We start from the raw sequence: 21,745 nt of genomic DNA on the forward strand, positions 1-21,745 counted from the left end.
AAATCTGCTTTGGAGTTTCCATATAATTGCTATCGCAATAAAAAAAAAGGCGTACAGCGCGAAAGGACAACGGCTGATAGACGACAAACAGTGCGCTGTATTTGGCGTCTCTATCAGTCCGTGTCCATTCGCGCTGTAAGTCGTTTTTTTTACCATGAATTACCGACTAGCCCTAGCAACCACCCTCAGCCTCTGTCATGTATTCCGGGAACCACGCTTTTTGGGGCTTCAGGCGAGGACCCATGTTGGCGTTAAAATGGTTAGAGACATAGATAGATAGATAATCTTGGAAAGTCCATGAAGTACCCATGAAGAGCCCTAATCACATTAAAATGCGGCAGCACCTATCTCACGGTTAACGTCGACGTTAGTGCGGTTAGCATTGAAGAAATGCATCGACAAACCATATTGAAACCGCCGAGACGCATCATAAAGAAGGCGTGTATTCAGCCGAGCTGCTCTGTCGCGCTCCCTACCTGTCACATTACGCTAACTATAGAGCCGCTGCAGCGATGTCCCCGCGACACATAACCTGCGGCTCATAGCCTATAGTGCCCAAGTTTGTGTCAAATATGTTCGTTGAAGAGCTACACATATCCAATTGCACTTAGCTAGTGAACCAAGTCGGCGTAAAATACGTTCATTAAAGAGCGGCACGCACCTTGCGGCACATATCTTGTGGCACATAACCAGTGACCTAAATTGTTGTAAAGTAGTTCATTGAAGAGTGTCACATTCTGTTGCAGATAACAGTGGACCAAATTGATGTCAAAGAGGTTAATTATCATAGATGGCGCCACTGCGTACCCAGTAGCGGAGCGCACTGCGGAAAACTTCCTAAATTCAGAGTTTTTCTTTAAGTTGTTTTTGCTGAAATACAGGTGAAGGCAAGCACATCGGTATAATTTAGTCTTCGAGCCTCTGCGCCGTCCGCTGTCACATGTACAGCTCCGACATTTTCCGCAGGAAATATAACGTTCATTTACCCATGCCCCGAGGCAGCGCTTTCCTGTTTGTGCCTATAGGATCGCCTTAAACGGAGTGCATGTTGAAATTTTAGATTGATTGCGCTGCTTTTACGTACTTCAATGGCGTAATTCCGCATCCACGTATCATTGTTTTTCTTTTCTTCCAGCCACATTACGACCACCCACTCGTCTCGGTAAGTAGAGAGTCAACATTTTATTCCGTATTTAACGCAGCTGTGCGGTAATCTTGACGGTGTTGTATACCTTTCCTAAAACTGACGATTTTTTGGCGACACTTAAAGCGCTTATTCAAGTCAATCAGTTTTTATTCACCAAATTACACCACCTAAGGCATTACGTGAAGCATCACACACATAAGGCTACTTAATCGTTGTATTTAAGCAAAGCTTCTTATTTATACCATATAGTTATAAGTTTTGCGTTAGTATATATGGAGTAGCCTAGTGACAGCGTTGTTTTCTTTATGTCAGGAACTGTAAGGCCTTGCCTTGAGCGAAGTTCCGTGTTTTTTAGAGGACCCTGCTATAGTTGTTAGAAAGAAAATGCGAGGTACCAGTGCTTTGGATGAAATGGTTTTCACCAGTATCCTAGATTTGGGACTAACCCAAGTAGCCACCTAACTACAGTGCAAGGTCTCTAAAAAATTTGAGAGAGACACTTAAGACTGCTTACGTGTGGGAACTGCGAAACCATTATGCCGTTTGTGGATCTCGGAACGTCATGGACACGGTCATTTTATACGCTCATGCCATGGCACTACCTCCTCCCCATTGGCTGCATCCATCACGTGCCCAATGACGCACGCATGCATTAGGCCACACCTTGAGTCAGCCAGATGGCTCTGACGTGACATGCGCAATGAGGCACGCACTAGGCGCACCTTTTGTCAGCCAGAACCATGAAGCCGCTGGGGCGTCGGGGAAGCGGGCTCGTCTCGCACCCCGGAGCTCCAGGTTCGATTCCCACCCAGATTCAAATGTACCAAATTTTCTTTTCAAAGCCATTAATTTACTTTGTTTACAGGAACCTCCCTGCGAAATTTGACGTCAATCCGAGCATTTCTTGGCGTGTTTTAATGAAGCATGAAATCCTTTAGCTCCCGTTTTGGCGACCTTCAAATGACCTTGAGCCAAAAGGAAGAGCCGTTATCCGGGAACTCAAACGAGAACATCCGCGCATCGTTGCGAGAACAAAACGAGATGATCCGGGCAACCAGTCAAAAGATTGCAAAATGCGGTCTCTGACCCCAACGCTTTGTACGGGACCATATTACATAAGCTAGATACTTCCTAAACAAGTTACAAAAAATATTGCTTCTGATTTCGTCCTAATGTTTATTCACAATATCACTCAAGCTCTAACTTCTAGTACGCTGAAGTTTTATTTGTCATTTCCAAAAGCGACGTTCAAAAGGCAGGTAGAGAGGTTACCTGTGCTCTTGAACGTCAGCGGTCCGTGAGTCGTGAGCGGTCCGCGACAAGAAGAAAAATTAGGGACAGACACCTGAGCGCGCTGCAATGTTGGAAGAAGAAACGCGGTTGAAGGTGGCGGTACCATAGGCAGCAAAAGACGCCATATGGGAGTCATTTCATACTTCCGATTTTAGATGCAGCAGTTAGTTTCAACAAATATTCCAATATGTAACGCTTCTAACTGCATTCCTAACTTATTTTGCAGCAACGCTCAACTTTGGAACGGCGTTCTGTGAGTAATCGTGTCATGTTAAATGCCGTCTAACTGTTATGCATGTCTAAATGCGTTTGGTGTCTGTGCATGCGTGCGTGTGTGCTTGTGTCTGTGCGTGTGTCTAACTATGTGCATACGTACGTGTGTGTTTGTGTCTGCATGCGATCACCAGCTACAATTTCTCATTTTTGATTTTGAAGAACGCATTCATCTAGCCTATGCAACTGAGTTTGCAAGTAACATTCTCCATCAAATTTAGCCGCCTGAAAGAAATATACGACCACAAAATTTTCACGGCGATTGCTTACACTGTCTTATTCAACGGATGCGCTGTGCGTTTATTTAACGGAGACTTCAGCAAACCCTGCCTACGGTGACAACCGTTGGGCGTTTGCTTATGTTCACGGCTAACTGCTCGCGAAGAAGATATACTTTATTGACAAATGTTGCGTTAAATGTGCACTGGAATGAACAAAGCATAACATACACTTTTAAGAGATCGGGATCAAGAAAGAACAGAACCTTCTGTCACTACATTTTGTGTGTTGTCGTCACGACCATGCCTCGAAGGTAGATGAAGTACACTGCCGCACGAATTTGTTGAAATACCCGTTTCTCCCGCCTATCATTTCCTCGTGTAAGAATCTGCCGAGCCCGATTACTGATGGTGATTTGGCGGGCATGCTACGTTCGTTGCTTCCCGAATACAACGTGGATCTTCAGTTATTTTTCTTCTGTTTCTTTACTGTGTTTGTGTTCCTTGGCTTTAGCCTTGTTTCCTTTTTTGTCAATTCCCATAAGTACAATGATCCCTCCTGCAATAGTGTCATTCTGAAATTTTAAGATATTGGGCATAATAAATAAATAAATAAATAAATAAATAAATAAATAAATAAATAAATAAATACAATAGCCACTGGACTAATGCAACCTTTTAAGCATTTTCACATACTCATACTGACCATTTGTTTTCAGCGACGTTCCGACCAGCGACACGACCGAGTGAGTTAGCTTTACTTTTTGTTTCGTGCACAAGCCTCAGCATGTCTTTTTTTAAAAATGCGCCATAACCAGGCGCTATTATAGGATGCCCCTAGCCCTCTACATTATATGTTGCTTAGTGCATAGAGATGCAGAAAATGTATGGCTCTCTGTCTAGGCATTCTTCCCTCTGTCGTGTGTTTTCCTGTACTCGTTTAGGCATTTCTATAACATACTGGCTTGTAAGAATTACATTATGTATTTATCGAAACAGTAAGCAGTGCTCTCCTCCAAGTATTTCTTTGCAACACTTCCTGTCTCTTGCAAGCTTGAAGACCTTTTTCTAGTAATGTTGTAGCGAGAGTTCCTGCAGTGTCCTGTGCTGCGAGACCCTTTCACCCCGTAATTTTAGATATTTAAAGTGAATGCAGAGTTGTTATTTAAGCTCTACTTCTCTCAGAGTACCGCTTCATCAAGCAACAGCTTCTTGAGTGATTAAGAAGGAACATATAAAAAAGCGCCTAATGGTATCAACGCATTTCAAGTTATTTGGACACTCAGGATGCATGTTTCCTCGGCGTAGTCCCTACACCAACACAATTTGACCTATAGATAGAACAATATGAGCATTCGCTGATGCCAAGAATCAGAAAATCAACATTACTGATGGTGTTATGGGTGAATTACATAAGGATCTATCAAGCTTTCCTTTTTATTTAGCTGCTGTACTGCAGTGACTGCGATTAAAATTTCTAAAAATATAACCTGTGTTGGTTTATAGCAGCTTGCAAACGAGGCCCTTTTACCAGTGAGCTGTGCTGCTGATATTTTTGAGTAGTGTTATACTTCCTGTCGTTCTCGAATCTGATGTTCAGTTTCACGTCTTACAAAGCATTATTCTTGACTTTTCCACAAATTCACATTTATGTTTTTCAGCCACGCCAGCTCCGACCGGTACCGGATTCTGTAAGTACAATTGATGGGCAAACATTTCGGCCACGGACACTGCACACACACGTGCGTTTGTCGAATTCCTCAGTAGAATGAAATTTGTTTAGAAGTATGCAATGCCAAAAAAGAGGCCATTGAATATTTGCATTAGCCGAGTTAAATTTCGTTAAGGGTAGAATTTCGCTATAACTTCGCACACGCAGAAAACGTATTCCTGTCTTGCAAACATGAGTTAGCCAAGTGCAAGAATTTGCCGTTGTAAGCTTGCAGCAGAATGACGTATAGTTACTCTGATGCACATTGGAACTACCATCATGTTCCCCCGTGCACTCCCCCCCCTCCCCCTGTCCCGCACCCTTTACATAGCAGTTGCATTGGGAATAAACATCGAAAATTCTTTCACACGGAAACATAGGTGAAGGGATCAACACCAATGGGGTTCGATTCAAACGCAGAAACGCATAAAGCTACCAGGTGATAAATAGACGTGTCCAGATGCCCCGCACTATCTTAGTATTTTCCAAGTATAATTCGCCAAAATGACGCATCACAGCTCTTACAGCTAAGCAAAACCAGTTTGGCAGTAACCGGAGGCACAGAAAGCGATTACCATCAAAGAATTTACACCTTTAAAAGAAAAAAGGGTAGAAATCTGTCTATAACTCACACCCTTACACTCGAAAAGGGTGTGAGGAGGGGAGTTACAGACAGATTTAAACTCTTTTTTTCGCTTTTAAGGGTGTATATTATCTTACACTGAGGTGGCGATTTCGGGACACCAACCACGTGCCCCCCTCCTCCCCCAAATTATTGCCTACAATGATACTTGTCATAACCGGACATGCGACACCACCACCCTACCCTGGTTAAGTGCGATGCTGAACGTTATTATCACAGTAATTTTGCCCCTTTTCTGCCAGGGGAAGGCTGCAGACCTGTTTTAATTAAAATGTTTCATTCAAATAGCATATATAGTACTCGTATTATTACAATGTTTTACGGCGCGGCAATCTCAATATTTGCGATCGAAACTTTTTGGCTGTACGGATGCGCATTGCTAAATTACCGACACATGATTTTGCATACACCCACGCCATCAGCACAAGGCGCTGTAAAAGCAAGTACCAGAAGAAAAAAAAAAAGTCACACATAGGTTACGGTCAAGCAGTCAGCGAAGCGAACAGTATTAGCCAATCGTTACTTTGTCATTCAGTCATCTCTAATGTGTGACTGGTGACACTGCCATTTTTGGCGCCAACTTGCCAAATTGCAGCATTCTGCGACCAAAGGCAGTGCGTGAAGATGTGCCGTGAGCGCTTCGGCGAAAGGCTGAACTCTTCCACTTGCCTGGCGAACGCATGCAAGTGCGAGGTTACCCAGAGTAAGTCCAAGTTATTATTGAAAATGCATTGTTTAGTGTCTGCTATATAAGGAAGGATAGTTCGGCTATTCATTACTTGTATACTGATGTTGTTCAATGCTATTCTCGTTGCTACCTAATCCTTCGCGTGTTCACTATCGCGCCACACTAAACTTAATCCGAATGAACAGATGAACCATCGACTAGAACCATTAACTATTTTTAATGGGCAGTTGTTTTTAGTTTTCCGGCCTACAACTTCTGCCTCAAAATTTCTAATTATTTCCTTCGTTCATGTGCTTGTGCACCACCCAAAATATGAATATCAATATTCCTGCAATATTCAATATAAATGTATAATTTCTTTGTACTCCTTTCTTTGGACTAATTCCCTTTATCCTCCCCTCACGCAATACTCTTTCGGGAGCCTGTGAGGTAACTGAATAAAAAAAAGCTTGCCCAGCTTCCAGTTCCTCCGCTAATAGAAAATTCCTGGGGACCGGCTTCTTTTGCAGCGTGCAGCCCATCACTCTGCCTTCAGATGTGCCGCAAGAACAATCCCGGCCAAGAGATCCTCTCCGCTGGATGTCAGGGGGAAAACTGCAGATGCGCCTTTAACCAGCGTGAGTTATGACATTTGCGAGCGCTGTGTCACGTTCCGTACGGCAACGTGCTTGTTCGTGATATATTAGCCCTCCGTAACATTTCACCCCTTCGTGACCTTTAGTATGTGGTCTACACCCCAAATACAGAGACCAGGTAGCCTTCACCTGAAATAATGTGGACGCTTTTACCAGCGTGCTAATTACACTCTTATGAAATGTTCGAATTCAAACGTGTGATTTAACGCTTGCATTTTTGTGGTCATGATGCGATCATGCTCCGCCACCGGCTCGAAACTTCCCTTTCAGCAGTGGTGGGAGAAGGCCTTCTTCGTCATGCATGAAGCAGCAGGCTCATCCCGCCATATCCATTCAGCTGCCGCGGAAGTTCCGAAGCACACTAGGCCGTCCCCAAAGCACCACTTAGGCCATTATAACATCGGAATGTTGAGGTGGCGCGACACAGACTACAGGGGTACGAGCACAAATGCTCAAATGGTCAAACACTCAATCAAACTCTCGAGGTGACACGCTGACTCAAGTGATGCAAACGCATTTCAAGAGGCCAAGTGCATCTCATATTAGGCAGGGTTGCAAATGTATGCGAGAGTATTCAGCTGCAAATATTTCTCATAGACAATGGCAGAGAATAAATCCTTAAAAAAACAATGAATATCTGTGAAAAGCTACAGCGAATTAATCGATGAAGGTGCGTTGAATAATTGTCGTCATCATCACCAGATTTAACTACACTGCATGACGAACGGTGTCTCCAAGTATTTCGAGCTCTCTGCGCACAGCGGCAGCATTACGTACACTCCGCGTGCGTCCACTTCCTAATGTAATTGCAAAAATCTGTAAGTTGGCTTTCCTGCAAGGATATATTCTAACCGAAAACTCTTGTTCACAGAGTGCTTTTCTCCCCTAGACATTCCAGCGAGGGCGCACCAGCATCAAAAGGGCTTTTCAAAAAAATTCTGTAGGAATGTCCATCCTCATTGTAAGCTCCACGGTGTACAGAGAGAAAGGGGGAAACGAAATAAAGGAAATGCAGGGATGAGTGTTGAATGAAAATGGTAGTTCGTTCTGGTAGCCCATGGTCGAGGTTAATTGGTTGGACAATATACTTGTTCGCGCATGCGAAATAACATTTTTGAAAAGAGTCCATTATCGAAGTAACTGGTGCTCTGGAATAATAACTGCACATATACCAAGCATGCTTTCTAAACCTTACTGTTGCCACACCAACACAAAAACATTTGCGATCAGCTGTACATATTTGAACAAGGAAACCAACACCAGTCGTGGACCAACACCAATAACTTAGTTTCCAAGAAGTGCTTGCTCCGCTGCCGAAAGTAGCTCATCATCTTACTTTGCGCTTGGCGGTTTACGTGTTGCATGCTCTATTGCAACGCTACACTATCGACAAGCTTACGCCTGTTTGCAGCCAACTCACGCTAGCGTGTGAGGCACTGGAGCAAAGCTGCCTCGCTTTCGCCATGCAGCTAATTCGGTGCTGTTCGCCGGAACGTCGAGAAATGCCATGCACCATTTAACTCCGCGTTCCTGATGAATCATGATGCATTTTGCAATTTTTACAGGCATGTAAACGTAGCTGCCGACTCATATATTACTAAACGTAAAGAAAAAAAAGGCTCCACGAGATTGTTACATTCGCGTGTTCGCCTGGTATAAAGCGTCAATCCTCTTATTACGATGTAATGAAATTTTAAATAAAGAGAAGTCAAAGCAGGAAAGAACTCTAAAGAGCGTCTCAGTTTAACACCCTCGCGCTTTCTATACGGCGATGCGAGGGCACTGAGCACAAATACACAGCTTTCGCAAATTCCTCGACTGCAGAGTCATTACTTTGACTTTACAAAAAAAAAACTAGTGCACCATTCATGGGCAAGAACTGCGACACCACTGACGCCACTGCAATGCTGAGGCGAAAGGAGTACTCTTCTTTCACGGCCGACTGGACGTGGCTGCCGTCACGTGACTAGAGCCTGGCGACGTCCTTCAGCGAATCCGACAAATCCTCTGAGCACAATATCTAAGGCAGCCTATGTATCGAGCGGATCGAACCAGGCGCACACACTTAAAGCGCAATCTTCGCAAAAGCTGCACATAGGGCCATCTGGAGCCCTCAAAAATGAGCAGCAGAAGATGCCACATAACACAGGACATAGCACAGGACTTCAGCCAAACTACACATTTAGGATAGCAATGTGATTATGCCTAATGGCACACTTCCAAAGGGAAGAAAGGAGAAAGGAAAGAGATAGCAAACTGTCTATGCACTTTGATGTGCGATTTTAAGCTCCACGTTGGTCGTCATAGAGATTACCATAATTTTCAGCAGCAAACAATTAAAACAAAATAATTGGAACGTTGACCACCTTAAGCAACGTCGATCCAGGGTACAGATACGTACTTCTTTTTTTTTTTGCACATTTGTTCGGCCGCGATGCGCCAATCCTGTTATGACGATGTATTGAGATTTTAGTGTCAGTAGCAAAGCTAGCGTACGTAATTGTAAACGAATGACATTCTGACAGTATTTGCCTGAGTTGCCACCTTGTCTATCGCAGCGTGCGAGCCGGGCGAGTGTCGTCGTCGATGCCTCCTGGCGCATGGTGACAAGCTCATCTCGGCCGACTGTGCTGTCAGGAACGCTTGCCAGTGCGTCCACAGTTAGGATGGCACATCTGGCACTGACGGGGGACCAGTGTCTAAATCTCCACTTCAAATGACATCATAAAGGTACACGGAGAGCGTACCTGTCGCAGCCGACAAGACTGTTTTACAGCGACAATGCCTACACTGTCAAGACAAGATTGCCTTCACCATCGTATCACGACAATGTGAACAGTGGAGTGCAATCAGAAGTCGTTTGAAGTGAACTGAGAACGCGAATTATTAGGCTCATTTTCATTTATTGAGGTGTGTTAACCACGAAACCGGCGCTCCGGAAAGACGTCTCCACATTCAAGAAAAAATTCTTGCAGACGTTTTAACCTAATCTCACTCGTGCTTAAGATGCTCCAAGAGCGTAAAATAATGTATTCTGGATTTCCGATGACATGTCCAAAGCTGTGGATCAGAGCAATGATCTATGGTGACCTTAGAAATGTGATAATGTTCAGTGATCGCAGCCAACGACATCCATCACGCTTTGTAAGGTCGAAGGTGTGCCTCTAAACATTATTGAAAACAAGGACGGGATTGTGCAACCTGCATTCGCCACCGGCGGCCACATCGAGACTTCATGCCATGCTGTTTGGCAGCGTTCATTCAATCGTACCTTTCAGCATCAACACAACAAAAATTTCTGCTCTTATTCTACTTGCATTACGTCAAATCTCCTCAGCCACTTCAAGCCATGTGATACTTCCATCAAACAAAAGCGCGTGGTTCGTCAGAATTACTGTCAAGCTCACACATTTTATAGCGAGTAATTTTCATTTGTTTTACGTTTTGAAAATGGCAGACTTCATCAAAGTTTGCAGAAGTCCGAGCTGTTTTCCACGTTGTTTTATGTTCGAATAAAAACAAGAGTTCTTACTTGCAAGTGTTAAATTTCTTGCTTTTCACAAGTGAACGTGCACACGTTCGCTGCGTCAGCGAATTCCAGTCGCTGCGTTTACTTTTGTTTTGTAGAGGCGTCGCGTGTCACTGTAAAAAGAAAATGGTTCATTAGATGATCCAATATATAAATATATATATACAGGGTGTTTCAGCGACCACTTTCAAAAATTCTTAAAGGTTGCCTGAGGCAGATAGCACAAATATAGTTCATGAGCTGGTCAACTCGAAGAGGTGGACATTACGTGCACAAGCAAATGAAATGCATAATCGATTAATTAACAAAAATTCACTCATTAAGTTTTTGAATAATTACCTGACGGCCCATATTGCAATTTACAAATTGTAGCCGTAGAGTTCGCAAGGCGGATCCACTTGGAACGAATTCTCGGGATAACACCAGTTTCGAGATATTAATTCCCGAAACTTTGCGGAGAAATGCATTGGCGTTCCGGTTAGTTCTTAACAAAAGTCGCTTTATGCCTTTGAAGCACAAATTTAACTGGAACGCCAATGCATTTCTCCGCAAAGTTCGGGAATTAAATATCCGCAACTGGTGCATCCCGAGAATAATTCCAAGTGGATCCGCCTTGCGAACTCCATATATATATATATATATATATATATTTATATATATATATATATATATATGTGTGTGTGTGTGTGTGTGTGTGTGTGTGTGTGTGTGTGTGTGTGGGTCCAGCGCATTGTGGAATTCAATGTAGGTGAAGCTTTCTGTGTTGTTCGCGTAGATTTGCGATAATTGGCGGTGGTGTTTACGTGAAATGTTAAAGGGACCCTGAAACGATTTTGTACAAACGTACTTAGTCGTTAGAGTAGGTCCTTCTGATCATTAATTGACGCTTCTGAGCGCTCCAAGTAAAGCGAGTAATTTATTATAAGGTTTTAAAAATGTACGTCACTACCGATTGCAGCACGCCAAGCGGCTGAGTTTTGTGCCCAGATGACGCGATTTGCCCCAGAATACGTCATTGGGCCAGCTATCCGATTGGCTGCCCAGGGCGCGTCATCGATAATTTTTCCAAGATTATAGTGAACAAATGTTGTTCGTAATAGTTTAGCTGTTAGTTAATTTGTTTCTATAAAAAGACATTAACGAAAAGAGAATGCAGAAGGACATGCATAGCTACACAAAAATCACTTCCGGCCCACAGCAAGTGTCGTGTGCTTGTGTTACACAGTGATCCGTGTTGACGAGAGCTGCGCGGTCAGTGTTGGTCTTGTTCTTTCTTTTCGAGAACACCACGGTTCGCCCTTGTTGCGTTGTGGGCTACAAACGTAGCGATCGGTGACATGTCAAGCTGCGACATCTTGCACCGCTGCGACATCATGCCCCGCTGAAAAGCAGCAGACAAGCGGAGTGGCTGCAGCGCATCGGACTTACGGTATCCAAACCAATCCAAACGGCGCCAGCATCTACGCGTTTGCGGCCGTCGCTTCACGTCGAAGGTTTGCCACAAATAGAGTTTAGCGTGTCCGGTATTCAAGTAAACGCAAAGCGCAAGTGTGCTGGCCGCTTTACCACGTTTTGCGTGATGAACGGAGGTTCAAACATGAACTGCTTGCATGGCTGCAGCCACCTGGCGGCACAAAGCTCAACCAAACACACAGCTAATATAGCAGTAACCAAGTTTTTTGTTTTTTTTTCACTTTGCTGCTGGCTCAAATTTTTGGCAGGAGCGTAATCTTGAACACGTTGTCATGTTTAAAATGTTTTACACTTGGTTACAGGAATATTAGCTCTGTTTTTGGCTGGTTAAGCTCTGCACGACCAGATGGCTGGACCGCGCATGCCGATCAGGCCGCTCACGTACGTCTACGAAGCTCCTTCATCACAGGGGCTTTAGTTTAGTTTAGGCATGTAGGGGCTTTAGTTTACGGATCTGGATATCCGTCAGAACACCCAGCCCGCCTGTGGTTACCGGAATACCGGACACGCTCGGCGCTGCGACAGAACGCTCGCAACGCACGCTGCTTGATCGCCCTCGCTGGGGATCGACGGCCAGGCGGCTAGCGGAGAGGTTGAAGAGCCTTCGCGCGCTGGCTCCAAGACAACCGGAAGTAGATGACAACCCGTCACAACATGACGTAGAGCCAGTGAAGGCGGAGCTTAGCCCCGATCACTCGGTGAACGAGTTGAGGAGGAAATGCATGGCTAGGGAGGAGGGTAACTTGTAATCGTCCGTAGCTCTCTTAATATGAGACGCTTCACTTACATTCTGACGCGAACGTTATAAAAATTAAATTAAATTATGGGGTTTTACGTGCCAAAACCAGCTCTGATTATGAGGCACGCCATAGTGGGGGACACCGGAAATTTAGACCACCTGGGGTTCTTTAACGTGCACCTAAATCTAAGTACACGGGTGTTTTCGCATTTCGCCCCCATCGAAATGCGGCCGCCGTGGCCGGGATTCGATCCCGCGACCTCGTGCTCAGCAGCCCAACACCATAGCCACTGAGCAACCAGGGCGGGTAACGTTATACTGTAGCTGCACCCTACGCGTCTACAAAATATGTCCGAACCGTTTCAGGGACCCTTGAAAGTTCATCAGCGTTTAGTGCAATAAGTAAAATAGTGAGTCGTTGTTAAACGTTACCTTCTGGGCACTTGTAGTGTTTTTGTAGCGTTAGCTACACTGGCCTAGCCAAGCCCGTTTCGCGCGGCAAATCAAGAGCCGTGCTGCGCATGCGCAAGGATCAGGGATGTCACACGGCTTGCGAACCGGAGCCACCGGAGCCGGCACCTCTCGCGCACTCCGCCGCCGCCGCGCGCGACTCACCGCCGCCGGTCTGCGCATTCCTGATGAGTGACGTCGTAGCCGTGGTATAGACGCACTGGCGCCGGCGCGCGCTCGCTGTGCAGTCGCCGTCTGACACTGCGCTGGAGCCGCTGCGCTTCTGACTGGCGTTTGCCAGTGTGGTATAGCCATGGAGAAGGAGAGCGCAAATGCTGCTCAACAGCGCAGAAGAACGGAGAAGCTTGACTCATAAGAATAATATCTTATCTTAGGAATAATCTTAAGAATAAGTTAAGAATAATCAGCTGAACCTTTGCTAACGCTACGTATATCCTGGCATAGCCGAGCTAAGCCACTGCAACTTTTTTTACGTTGTACAAATCCCACAGAAAGACATGTTGGCTTAAGGCTTTGATGTGCTTCATTGTTAATAGCCGGCGATAAGGTTAGCAGTGTCATTGCCACACACGACGCATCGTATCGTGGCCGTGGCGGAAGTGTTATATTTAACTAAATAAGGGAGCTTCACGTGCGAAACCCACAATCTGATCACGAGACACCCAATAGCGGGGAACTCCGGATCCATTCACCTGTGATTCTTTAACGTCCGCCTAAATAGAAATGCACGAGCATTCTTACATTCCGCCGCCATCGAAATGCGGCTGTCGAGGTCACGACCTTTACCAACGTCATAGCTACTGTGGCGTTGATTTGATCGGCGGCCGCTTCCGTAGCCTCATCTATTTCTGATGAACAAATTGCATCGCACTGCGTCTAGAAAAGCGAGCGGTTCTCGACGCTGACCATGTTTGTGACCCTGCGGCTTCTATACATCACCGATGACAGAGCGGACATCTCGAACGACAGGTGCGATACGTTGTCGTTGGAAATCAATACGCACTGCTCAGCATTGTCGTCTACCACGGCGTATCGACGCCTTGCACGTAGGTAGAGTGACGCGCAGATAATAATTTTCTGTGCGCTACGTCGCCACAATGCAGACAGTGAACTGTATTGTGGGGCCATCACATCCTAACAGGATATACGCATAAGCCATCGAAAGTCGACGCTTTGTTTTTGATAGTGGTGCTCAGTACATCACCGATGACAGTGCGTTGGGCGTGTTTTATTTCGGCGGTCAAGATTGTTGACGCCTCTCAATTCAGCACCGCGTCGCTGTTGCCGAAAAATATGTTGGGCGTGGCCCAACCGTGGTGGGTGCGGACACAAGAAATATACCTGTGTCACACGGGCCCATTTAGAAGGCCTTCCAGTCGACGGCCTTCGAAACGCCACAACTCCATCGGCTCAAAGGAGTTGTTACGCTGCTACACGGCACTTATGAAAGGCCGTTGAATGGTTAAGACGTTGCTCGCAAAATTGTGTTTCGCTGCGGATCTTTATTTTAGTTTTCATGTCACCAAAAGTTAAACAAGATTAAAACCACTTGAAAGCACTAATTTCTTTTACGTTTGTTTCTACATTAAAAAATGTCACAGTTTCGCCCTAAGGGCGAAGCAATGAATGCGATAGCAACACAGCAATGTCATACGAAGGTGAGCGGCTTTGGTAGCAATATGAATTGTAGTAAACATGAGCTGATTAAGTAAGCAGGTGTGCTGCGGCGTAAGTAGACCGACATGAAGAGAGACTCGATGACCACGAGAAGGCGCGTGTGAAACGGTGGTGTTGATGAGAAGCGCTTCCCGTGGGCAGCACGTGCGAAGGGACACACCTGTAGCGCTGCACTGCCGACCCGGGCAGCATTGCATGTGTAGCGTGCGTTGGAAAGTGTGGCCCGACTATTACTAACTGATTGAACAAGCGTGGTGTGAGCGCGCACAAACAAACATGAATAGATCACACTGAATGACTGCAGACAACGACTGTCAAAACGCTGGCAGCAAGCGCATACGCCGCAGCAGCGGGCGAAGGTACGTGCGGTCTATCGCTTCAACGGAAACTGAGCGGCGAATGCACGGTGCATAAAGGTCAGAGCCGTGTGGAGATAAGCGACAGGTGCGAGCGAGCGACGAGCGCGGTTGTTGGCAGAGTAGAAGTGCGCCCCCCCCCCCCCCCCCCCGCTCCCTCCGGCGCTGGCTTCCCGCTTCCTTGCTTGCGCGTGGGAGATTGGGTGCGTTCGCTCTCCGTGATAGCGCGCGTCCCCGCACGCTTCCGCTCGGGCATACGGCGCGCCGCGAAGATTTTATCTATAGGGAACCTCACGACGACGATGGCGACGACGACGGCGACAGCGACGCCGACGGCAGAAATCCGGTTGAAGTGTCCATATAATTGCTATCGCAATAAAATTCATAGTACATTGCCATGCATATATGTTTAGTATTTAAGTTGTTGAATAGCGAAAATGTGGCAACGTTTACGCCGCTGGATGCGGCTGCCATTTTCGTGTGCGTTTACATGTTTCAAACTTCTAAGTGCGCTGTGACGGCACTCTTGCTCTGCCGTTATGGCTGACAGAGAGACAGAGCCTCAAGATGACAAGGCTGCTATGATACTCTATATGGCTGCGATCATTCAGCTCGATGCTGGGATTGAACCGGCGAAAGCGGAAGCCGACGCCACCGAGCAAGAGCTGCTGATCGTCAACAATTTCATGATGACCATAGACTCGGTGACCGAACGAAGCGTGAACAGAGATAGATGGTTGTTCTCTCGCCTGACGAGGTGGTTTGAGGAGACTGTGCCATTGCTTAGTGAGAAGATTTTCAAGCGTGCATTCCGCGTAACGCCGCCGACTTTTTGCTACACCGTGGACGCCGTCAGACCACTGCTCGAGCGTCAGAACACGAACATGCGTGAAGCCATGGCGCTTGATAAACGTGTCGCGATTGGTTCATACCGGTTGTGTTCCTCAGCCGAAGACCGTAGTGTCGCCGGATTGTTCGCCGTGGGACGCGCAACCGTCAACGTGGCCTACAGAGTTGTGCGAGGCCATTATCCACAATATGGAGGCCGAGTGGATCAAGATGCGCACAGCTTCGAGGATAACCGAGCACATCCGCAAGTTCACGGCCACATCTGGGATCACTAGACCGGTGCCATTTCACCGTTTCTCCGCCCAAGGAGAGCGCCGCCGACTACAGGAACTATAAAGGATGGTAAGTCGTAGCTCTGACATGGTGTGCACTTTCAATACATCACCTACATCTTTCAAGTTTCTTTCAAGTTAGGTCATATTGTCACGAGCAATGGCGAAGAGAAAGGCGTTGTAGTGGGCCTGGGTCAGAGGCCCTCCTGTAGGACTGAAAACCTGCTGGAACCTGTGCGCTGTGCGCAGTCTTGCCTAGACAATTTTTGGAGTGCAGTTTTGTCTATTTTTAGAGCACGGTGAATGGGTAATTAGTTTAAAGCACGTAACATAGTGCGCCATCTGCGTTGTAATACGGAGAACTGTCAGGCGAGTTTTTGTACATGCTAAACACTGTTGTGTTTGTTCCGCCTACGATGACCCTGCAGGACAACTTTGTGGCTTGAACAATGATACTAGCAATCCGAATTAATGAGGTCTTTTTATGCAGGTACAGCATCATCCTCGTCGCACTGGTCGATCACAAATATAGGTTCCGTTAGATCAATGTGGGTTCTCCTGGCCGCTGCCACGATGCATATGTATACCACTGGTCAAGACTAGCAGACGCAGTCAAGGGCGCCCTGTTCCGCCGACCACTAGTAACAATCAGTGGTACAGCTGTGTCACACTTAATACTATGCTACCAAGCGTTTCCGCTCACTGTAAACCTGATCAAGCCATTCAGCCACAGGGCGCAGTTAAGCGACGAACAAAGGTTACTTAATTACAACCTTTCAAAGCTCGACGGACTGTGGAGAATGCCTTTGGTAGGCTCAAGGCAAGATTTCGCTTTATCTTGAAAAGGATGGAGTGCGACATCGACAATGCCCGCCTTGTCATTCGTGCCTGTTGTGCTCTCAACAATGTGTGCGAGCATTTTGGCGAAACTGTTGTGCTCCAGCACTGGTCGGGCGAGGTTCAAAGCAATGGCGGCGGCCTCCATCAGCCTGACCACAGCACAGACGTCGAGGAAGGGACAGGCTGTGATGTGAGAGCAGCTCTTGTCAGGCACTTCCACCGGAGCTGAGAATTTTATGCTGAAGCTTTGTGGATGTTCATGCTTTGTTAGGTCAATGAGTCCACTGTCGTCATCAAATACTTGTGCGCCTAGCAGAAGTTAATTTCTGCTAACCGCACAAGTATTTTTCTGCATTCAGAAGAGCGATTTAGCACACACATTGAAGAAAGTATTCTGTACAAAACCCAGAGGATGGGCGAAGTAAGAAATGAAAATATACAATCACAGCAAATTGCTACAATGAAAACCCGTACAGGTTCCTTGACCAAACGGGTTTCCTTTGTAACAATGTGTAGCGATTGGGTGGATGCTGCATTTTCCATTTCCTAATTACAGAAACTTTATTTGGAACCTCTTTCCAAATATTTCGTCATCGAATTAAAAAATTTTTCCTGCATTTGCATGAGTCTCTCTCTTTGTGCTAATACTCTCTCTGACGGCTGCCACCAGCTGCTCCCTCAGCAGTATATGCTCAGCCAATATCTGCTGCTTGAGGTCATCGCCCGTCTTCCTCTTCATTAGACCCCGGCTTGTAGTAGCCACACTAGCAGGGTTGGCACTGCTGATGGCAGTGCTGCAGGAGGCAGGGCTGGAGGAGGCCGGGCTGGGAGAGGCCAGGCTGGGAGAGGCCAGGCTGGGAGAGACCAGGCTGGGAGAGACCAGGCTGGGAGAGACCAGGCTGGGAGAGACCAGGCTGGGAGAGGCCGGGCTGCTGGAGGCCGTGCTGCACGTGGGCAGGGAGTTCAGTCCTGGGCTGTCCAGAGGTCTTATGGGCGCACTCTCCTCCCATTGCAGCCCATTCTCATTGTCGACGGCAGCAGTTTCGCTGCCGTTTACCATCTGCATGGTGACCTGCATAATGATTTAATGTTACTTGGATCTTTTATAACATCGGAATGTTTTGCAAGATGACAATTCATTATGGGTCTCAACACTGTGATGCAATCATGCGCACACCAATGCATAGACTACTGTAAGTGCTGTAGTTGCACAGGGAACGCCAACAAAACGGGAATGCACCTCGTCTCTGTTTTACGTGATTGCAATGACTGGGCACCAGTACACAGCTGTTATTTTTACGTGCTTATACTATCCCGAGGACTGTACACACACGGGAAAGTAGTACCTGCAACCACCAGTATAAGCCACAATTTAGGACAATGCTGCACATTCATCCTACAAAGTAGCATGTAATAGAGTGAGTTGTGCACATTCAGTTACGTCATCGAGCAAGAGAATGGCTTCACAGATAATTCTGCACGTACTGAAGGCTTTTCAAAAGTGCTATACATTTTTAACAGTCACTTTGCTCTCCTGAGCCCATGATAGGTCGTTGGCCAAGAGTGTCCCCCAAAAACTATGTATGCGCCAGAAATGTGTCCAAGGTATGGCGCCAGCACCAGTCTTCTGATTCTTCAGCCAAAACCTGAAATGTTATAAACGTGAAGGTTTGATTACCTATAAAGATGCATCTGCGGGCACAGATAAAAGATATACTGATGACATTCGCCTAACCGAGGGAAAAGTGGAACAGGAGCACCAGACAGTCTTATTACATTTTATTCGAACGCAACCTAATTGTTTTTTGAAATCCTCGTCACGTGACTATAACTTTCGCACAGTGTGCTGCGCTGTAATTGTCTGCATCGGACCCCTCAAGTCAATTACCTTGAGTTTAGACACTAACCAACTGCATCATGCACAAGCAATATGCTTGAAGTCATGCTCGTTGGAGGCCGAGTTTACAGCTGATTAAAAGTGTCATGGGGTGGCGGAACAAAAATTCCACGACAAATCAAATTCTGCAAATAACCACCTGTTCATTTTTTTCTCAATAAACACGTCTCTCTCACGGCCAAGCCCTGGTAAGACACAAATGGTTAATCGTAAGGTCATCGGACGAATTTATGAAAGCCACTTACCGATAAGTCTGCGCAAGACTTTCAATCTTCTGGTCAACTTGTAGGCGAGTTCTGTCAAAGCCCCCAGTGGCAGGGCCGCGGCGATGTCGTCATAAACGCCGCTGTTTCGCTTCTGACGCGTAGGTCCATAAGGTGGTCCTCCCACATATCTATGAGGCGCGCCGTAAATTTCGCGCTCTCTAGGCCTACAGCTGCCACGCCTGTGAAGGCGCGACTTCTTTTTTCTTCTGCGGCTAGGCGTGCTTCATTTCACACACACAAAAGAGTCACTCGCCAGAGAAAACACTTGTTCACTGTGAGGATGAGGAAAAAAAGTGGTACACAAATTATTACGTTATTGATAAAAAAAACTGCAAGATAAACTAAACACGCGGAAATGAAAAGCAAATAGGCAGGAAAGTACACAGGCCAAAAAAAAAGAATGCAGAGAGCGAAATGGCGGCGATATGGCGGCAGCTGGCAGCACATGGAGTAGAGAGAGAGTGTACTAGACAACATGGAGGAAGGAATGAACACAAGCACGTCGCTGTTGTCGAGAGTATGTGCAGTTCGCACATATGAAGTGGCAAAAATACTTTATCGAATAAATAATGACCCTCATATACAGTATTTTTAGTGCATTTTGATTGGATTTGTTCTTTCTAACCGTCAGTACGAGCACATTGTGAACGAGAGGGCATGTTCGCGCTGTTTCCGCTTCCGTTGCTCAAAGGCCATCGAAATATCGATAGAGTTGTCTCCGTTGACTCGATAGACTATTAACTCGGCGGCCTTCAAAACCGCCCGTGCTTGTGCTACCAACAAACCAAACGTTTGTTGGGCGCGGAATAGCGTGGCACTGAAAAAAAAGAAACAAAGGAAAAAGGAGAGGCGGAGCCGTGAGGTGTGCCTCACGCGATTCTTCGACACCGGCATGGGAGAACGCAAGGAAAGAATTTCGCTTGCGGAGGCAAAACGGGGCAAGTGGAGAGGGTTTCTGTCTTGGCAGTGGTGCTCGCCTCTGGAAATGATGGTTCGTGGCACTGTAATATTTCTATCTCTATCTATGAACTATTGGAAAATTCTTGTGGTAGAATGCTCCCTAGAGGCCGCTTAATAATGTCCAGCGTATCAACATAATTTGTTAGGTGGCCTGGTGAAGGGCCCTTTAACAGTAATTTGTACGTTTTTTTGCTAGGGGCACTAAACACGGCTGTATTTTTGATCCATACTAACCGACAAATATAGATAACATGTCATTTTTTACAAAATAAGCAGACCACTGTTTTTTATTGGACATCTGTTATTAAAGTCAGTGCTTTATTGCTTGAACAAAGGTTTTTAACACCTCACTGACATGTGATAAGCAGCAGCCCATAGGTATCGAGTCCAGTTCGTGCTGTTCACCGATTCAAATTGTACGGTGGTAATATTTGCGAACGGGGTGGTCGTTTCCTTTGAGCAGCATCACGCAGGTTCGTTTTAATTAGATAATAATATCAATTTCGCCAGTTAATGCGTCCAACATTCGACAGCCGCCACCAAGCGAACGAGTTTAAAGACGATGATTTTTATTGGGTACGGCGTTTCACTGGCATAACGGCTGCATGCACGACTTTCGCCGTTAGTGATCTACCCCATCTGGCCGTGTTGATCAAAAAAACATGTGCTAGCTAGCGCGAAAGTTCATCGCTGTACCCGAGCTCATTCTGCTGGGAGACTACCCACGAAACCCGGAGACTACCCACGAAAGCGGATTAACCTTTCAGCCTCTGGAAGTGTACATCAGTGAGTAAAAAAGTGGTGCTTTGTATTTTCAACATTGAATTTCTCTGCGAGGAGGATAAAACAGATTCCTGTAGTCATTTCTTAAAAGTGGAAAAGGATAATTATAAAGTTAATGCTCTTCAAGGGCAATTCAAAAGAGGCTCTTGTTATTTTGCCACGTTGCTAAAATTCCTAACATGGAGCACAGCATAAAAAATAATGTTTTGGTTGTGTCTGCATAAATGATACACTGCGATAAATTTACTGAACATTAGTGGCAAATGTACTTCTGGTGATACAGTTAGATTATTTGCATTTGAAACATAAGAAAATGACTGTGTTTATTACTAGTATCTAGCAGAAAAAAAACTGTCATCTAATCGAGGCTTCACTAAGCACAGCCCACACATACACCATTAAAAGACATGCACACGCAAAACAGCATTGTCTCTGTGTTTTTCTGTCTTGTTTTTGTGCACTGGTCTTAGTCATACATGAATCCCAAATTCACCCATACTTCCACGATAGTAATTGGGGCACTTTTCTCTTTCGACTCCAGCCTCCAAGACGTTGCTCATATTTGGACTCATCCCTTTGGACTCTATTGTCTCTGGATGTACCAGTAAACAGTGAATGTGTCGCCACTAGAAGTAACATCTAGGGCCAGAATCCTCAAAGGGTATGTTTCTGAACACTTCTACTAGAACCGTGATTTGTCCATTTATTCGACTGACTTTTCTTTTACCATTTTTTGAGTGCATGTTTGTCATGGCTTCATTATTTAACTTTTCGGGAAGACAAACAAAAGAGAGATTATTGGCCTGAAAAATGCCTACGCTAAGCCTTAATAAGCTCAACGGTCACCGTAATGACAACAGGTCCTCTTGAACTACATGCCTCAGCGTGAAATGTTTGCATGTTTTCCAGAGGGGTGCGAACCCTATCAGGAAAGCAGCAGTCTACTGTTTTGTATCGAACCGAGCGGGAATTATAAAATTTAACAAGCAAGTACTTGCTTTTAATGACCTTTTGTAACAATCGGA

At 45.8% G+C, this 21,745-nt stretch overlaps 1 protein-coding gene across 3 annotated transcripts in view; it reads left to right on the forward strand.

Moving 5' to 3' along the window:
- The window catches only part of LOC119461631 (proteoglycan 4-like), a 67,618-nt gene extending 57,488 nt beyond the window's left edge, over positions 1-10,130 (forward strand). For 2 of the 3 annotated variants that reach the window (XM_037722993.2, XM_037722994.2), the window contains 7 exons: positions 1,136-1,162; positions 2,667-2,693; positions 3,651-3,677; positions 4,593-4,622; positions 5,881-5,988; positions 6,483-6,590; positions 9,167-10,130. In XM_037722993.2, coding sequence (XP_037578921.1) covers positions 1,136-1,162; positions 2,667-2,693; positions 3,651-3,677; positions 4,593-4,622; positions 5,881-5,988; positions 6,483-6,590; positions 9,167-9,273 — 434 coding nt within the window. In that variant the 3' untranslated portion in view covers positions 9,274-10,130. The remainder of the gene's footprint in view (positions 1-1,135; positions 1,163-2,666; positions 2,694-3,650; positions 3,678-4,592; positions 4,623-5,880; positions 5,989-6,482; positions 6,591-9,166) is intronic. The other variant, XM_049671808.1, reaches the window with a different exon arrangement.
- The last annotated feature ends 11,615 nt before the right edge of the window (positions 10,131-21,745 follow it).

This window comes from Dermacentor silvarum, chromosome 8 (genome assembly GCF_013339745.2).
Source record: "Dermacentor silvarum isolate Dsil-2018 chromosome 8, BIME_Dsil_1.4, whole genome shotgun sequence".
Classification (NCBI taxonomy): Eukaryota; Metazoa; Arthropoda; class Arachnida; order Ixodida; family Ixodidae; genus Dermacentor; species Dermacentor silvarum.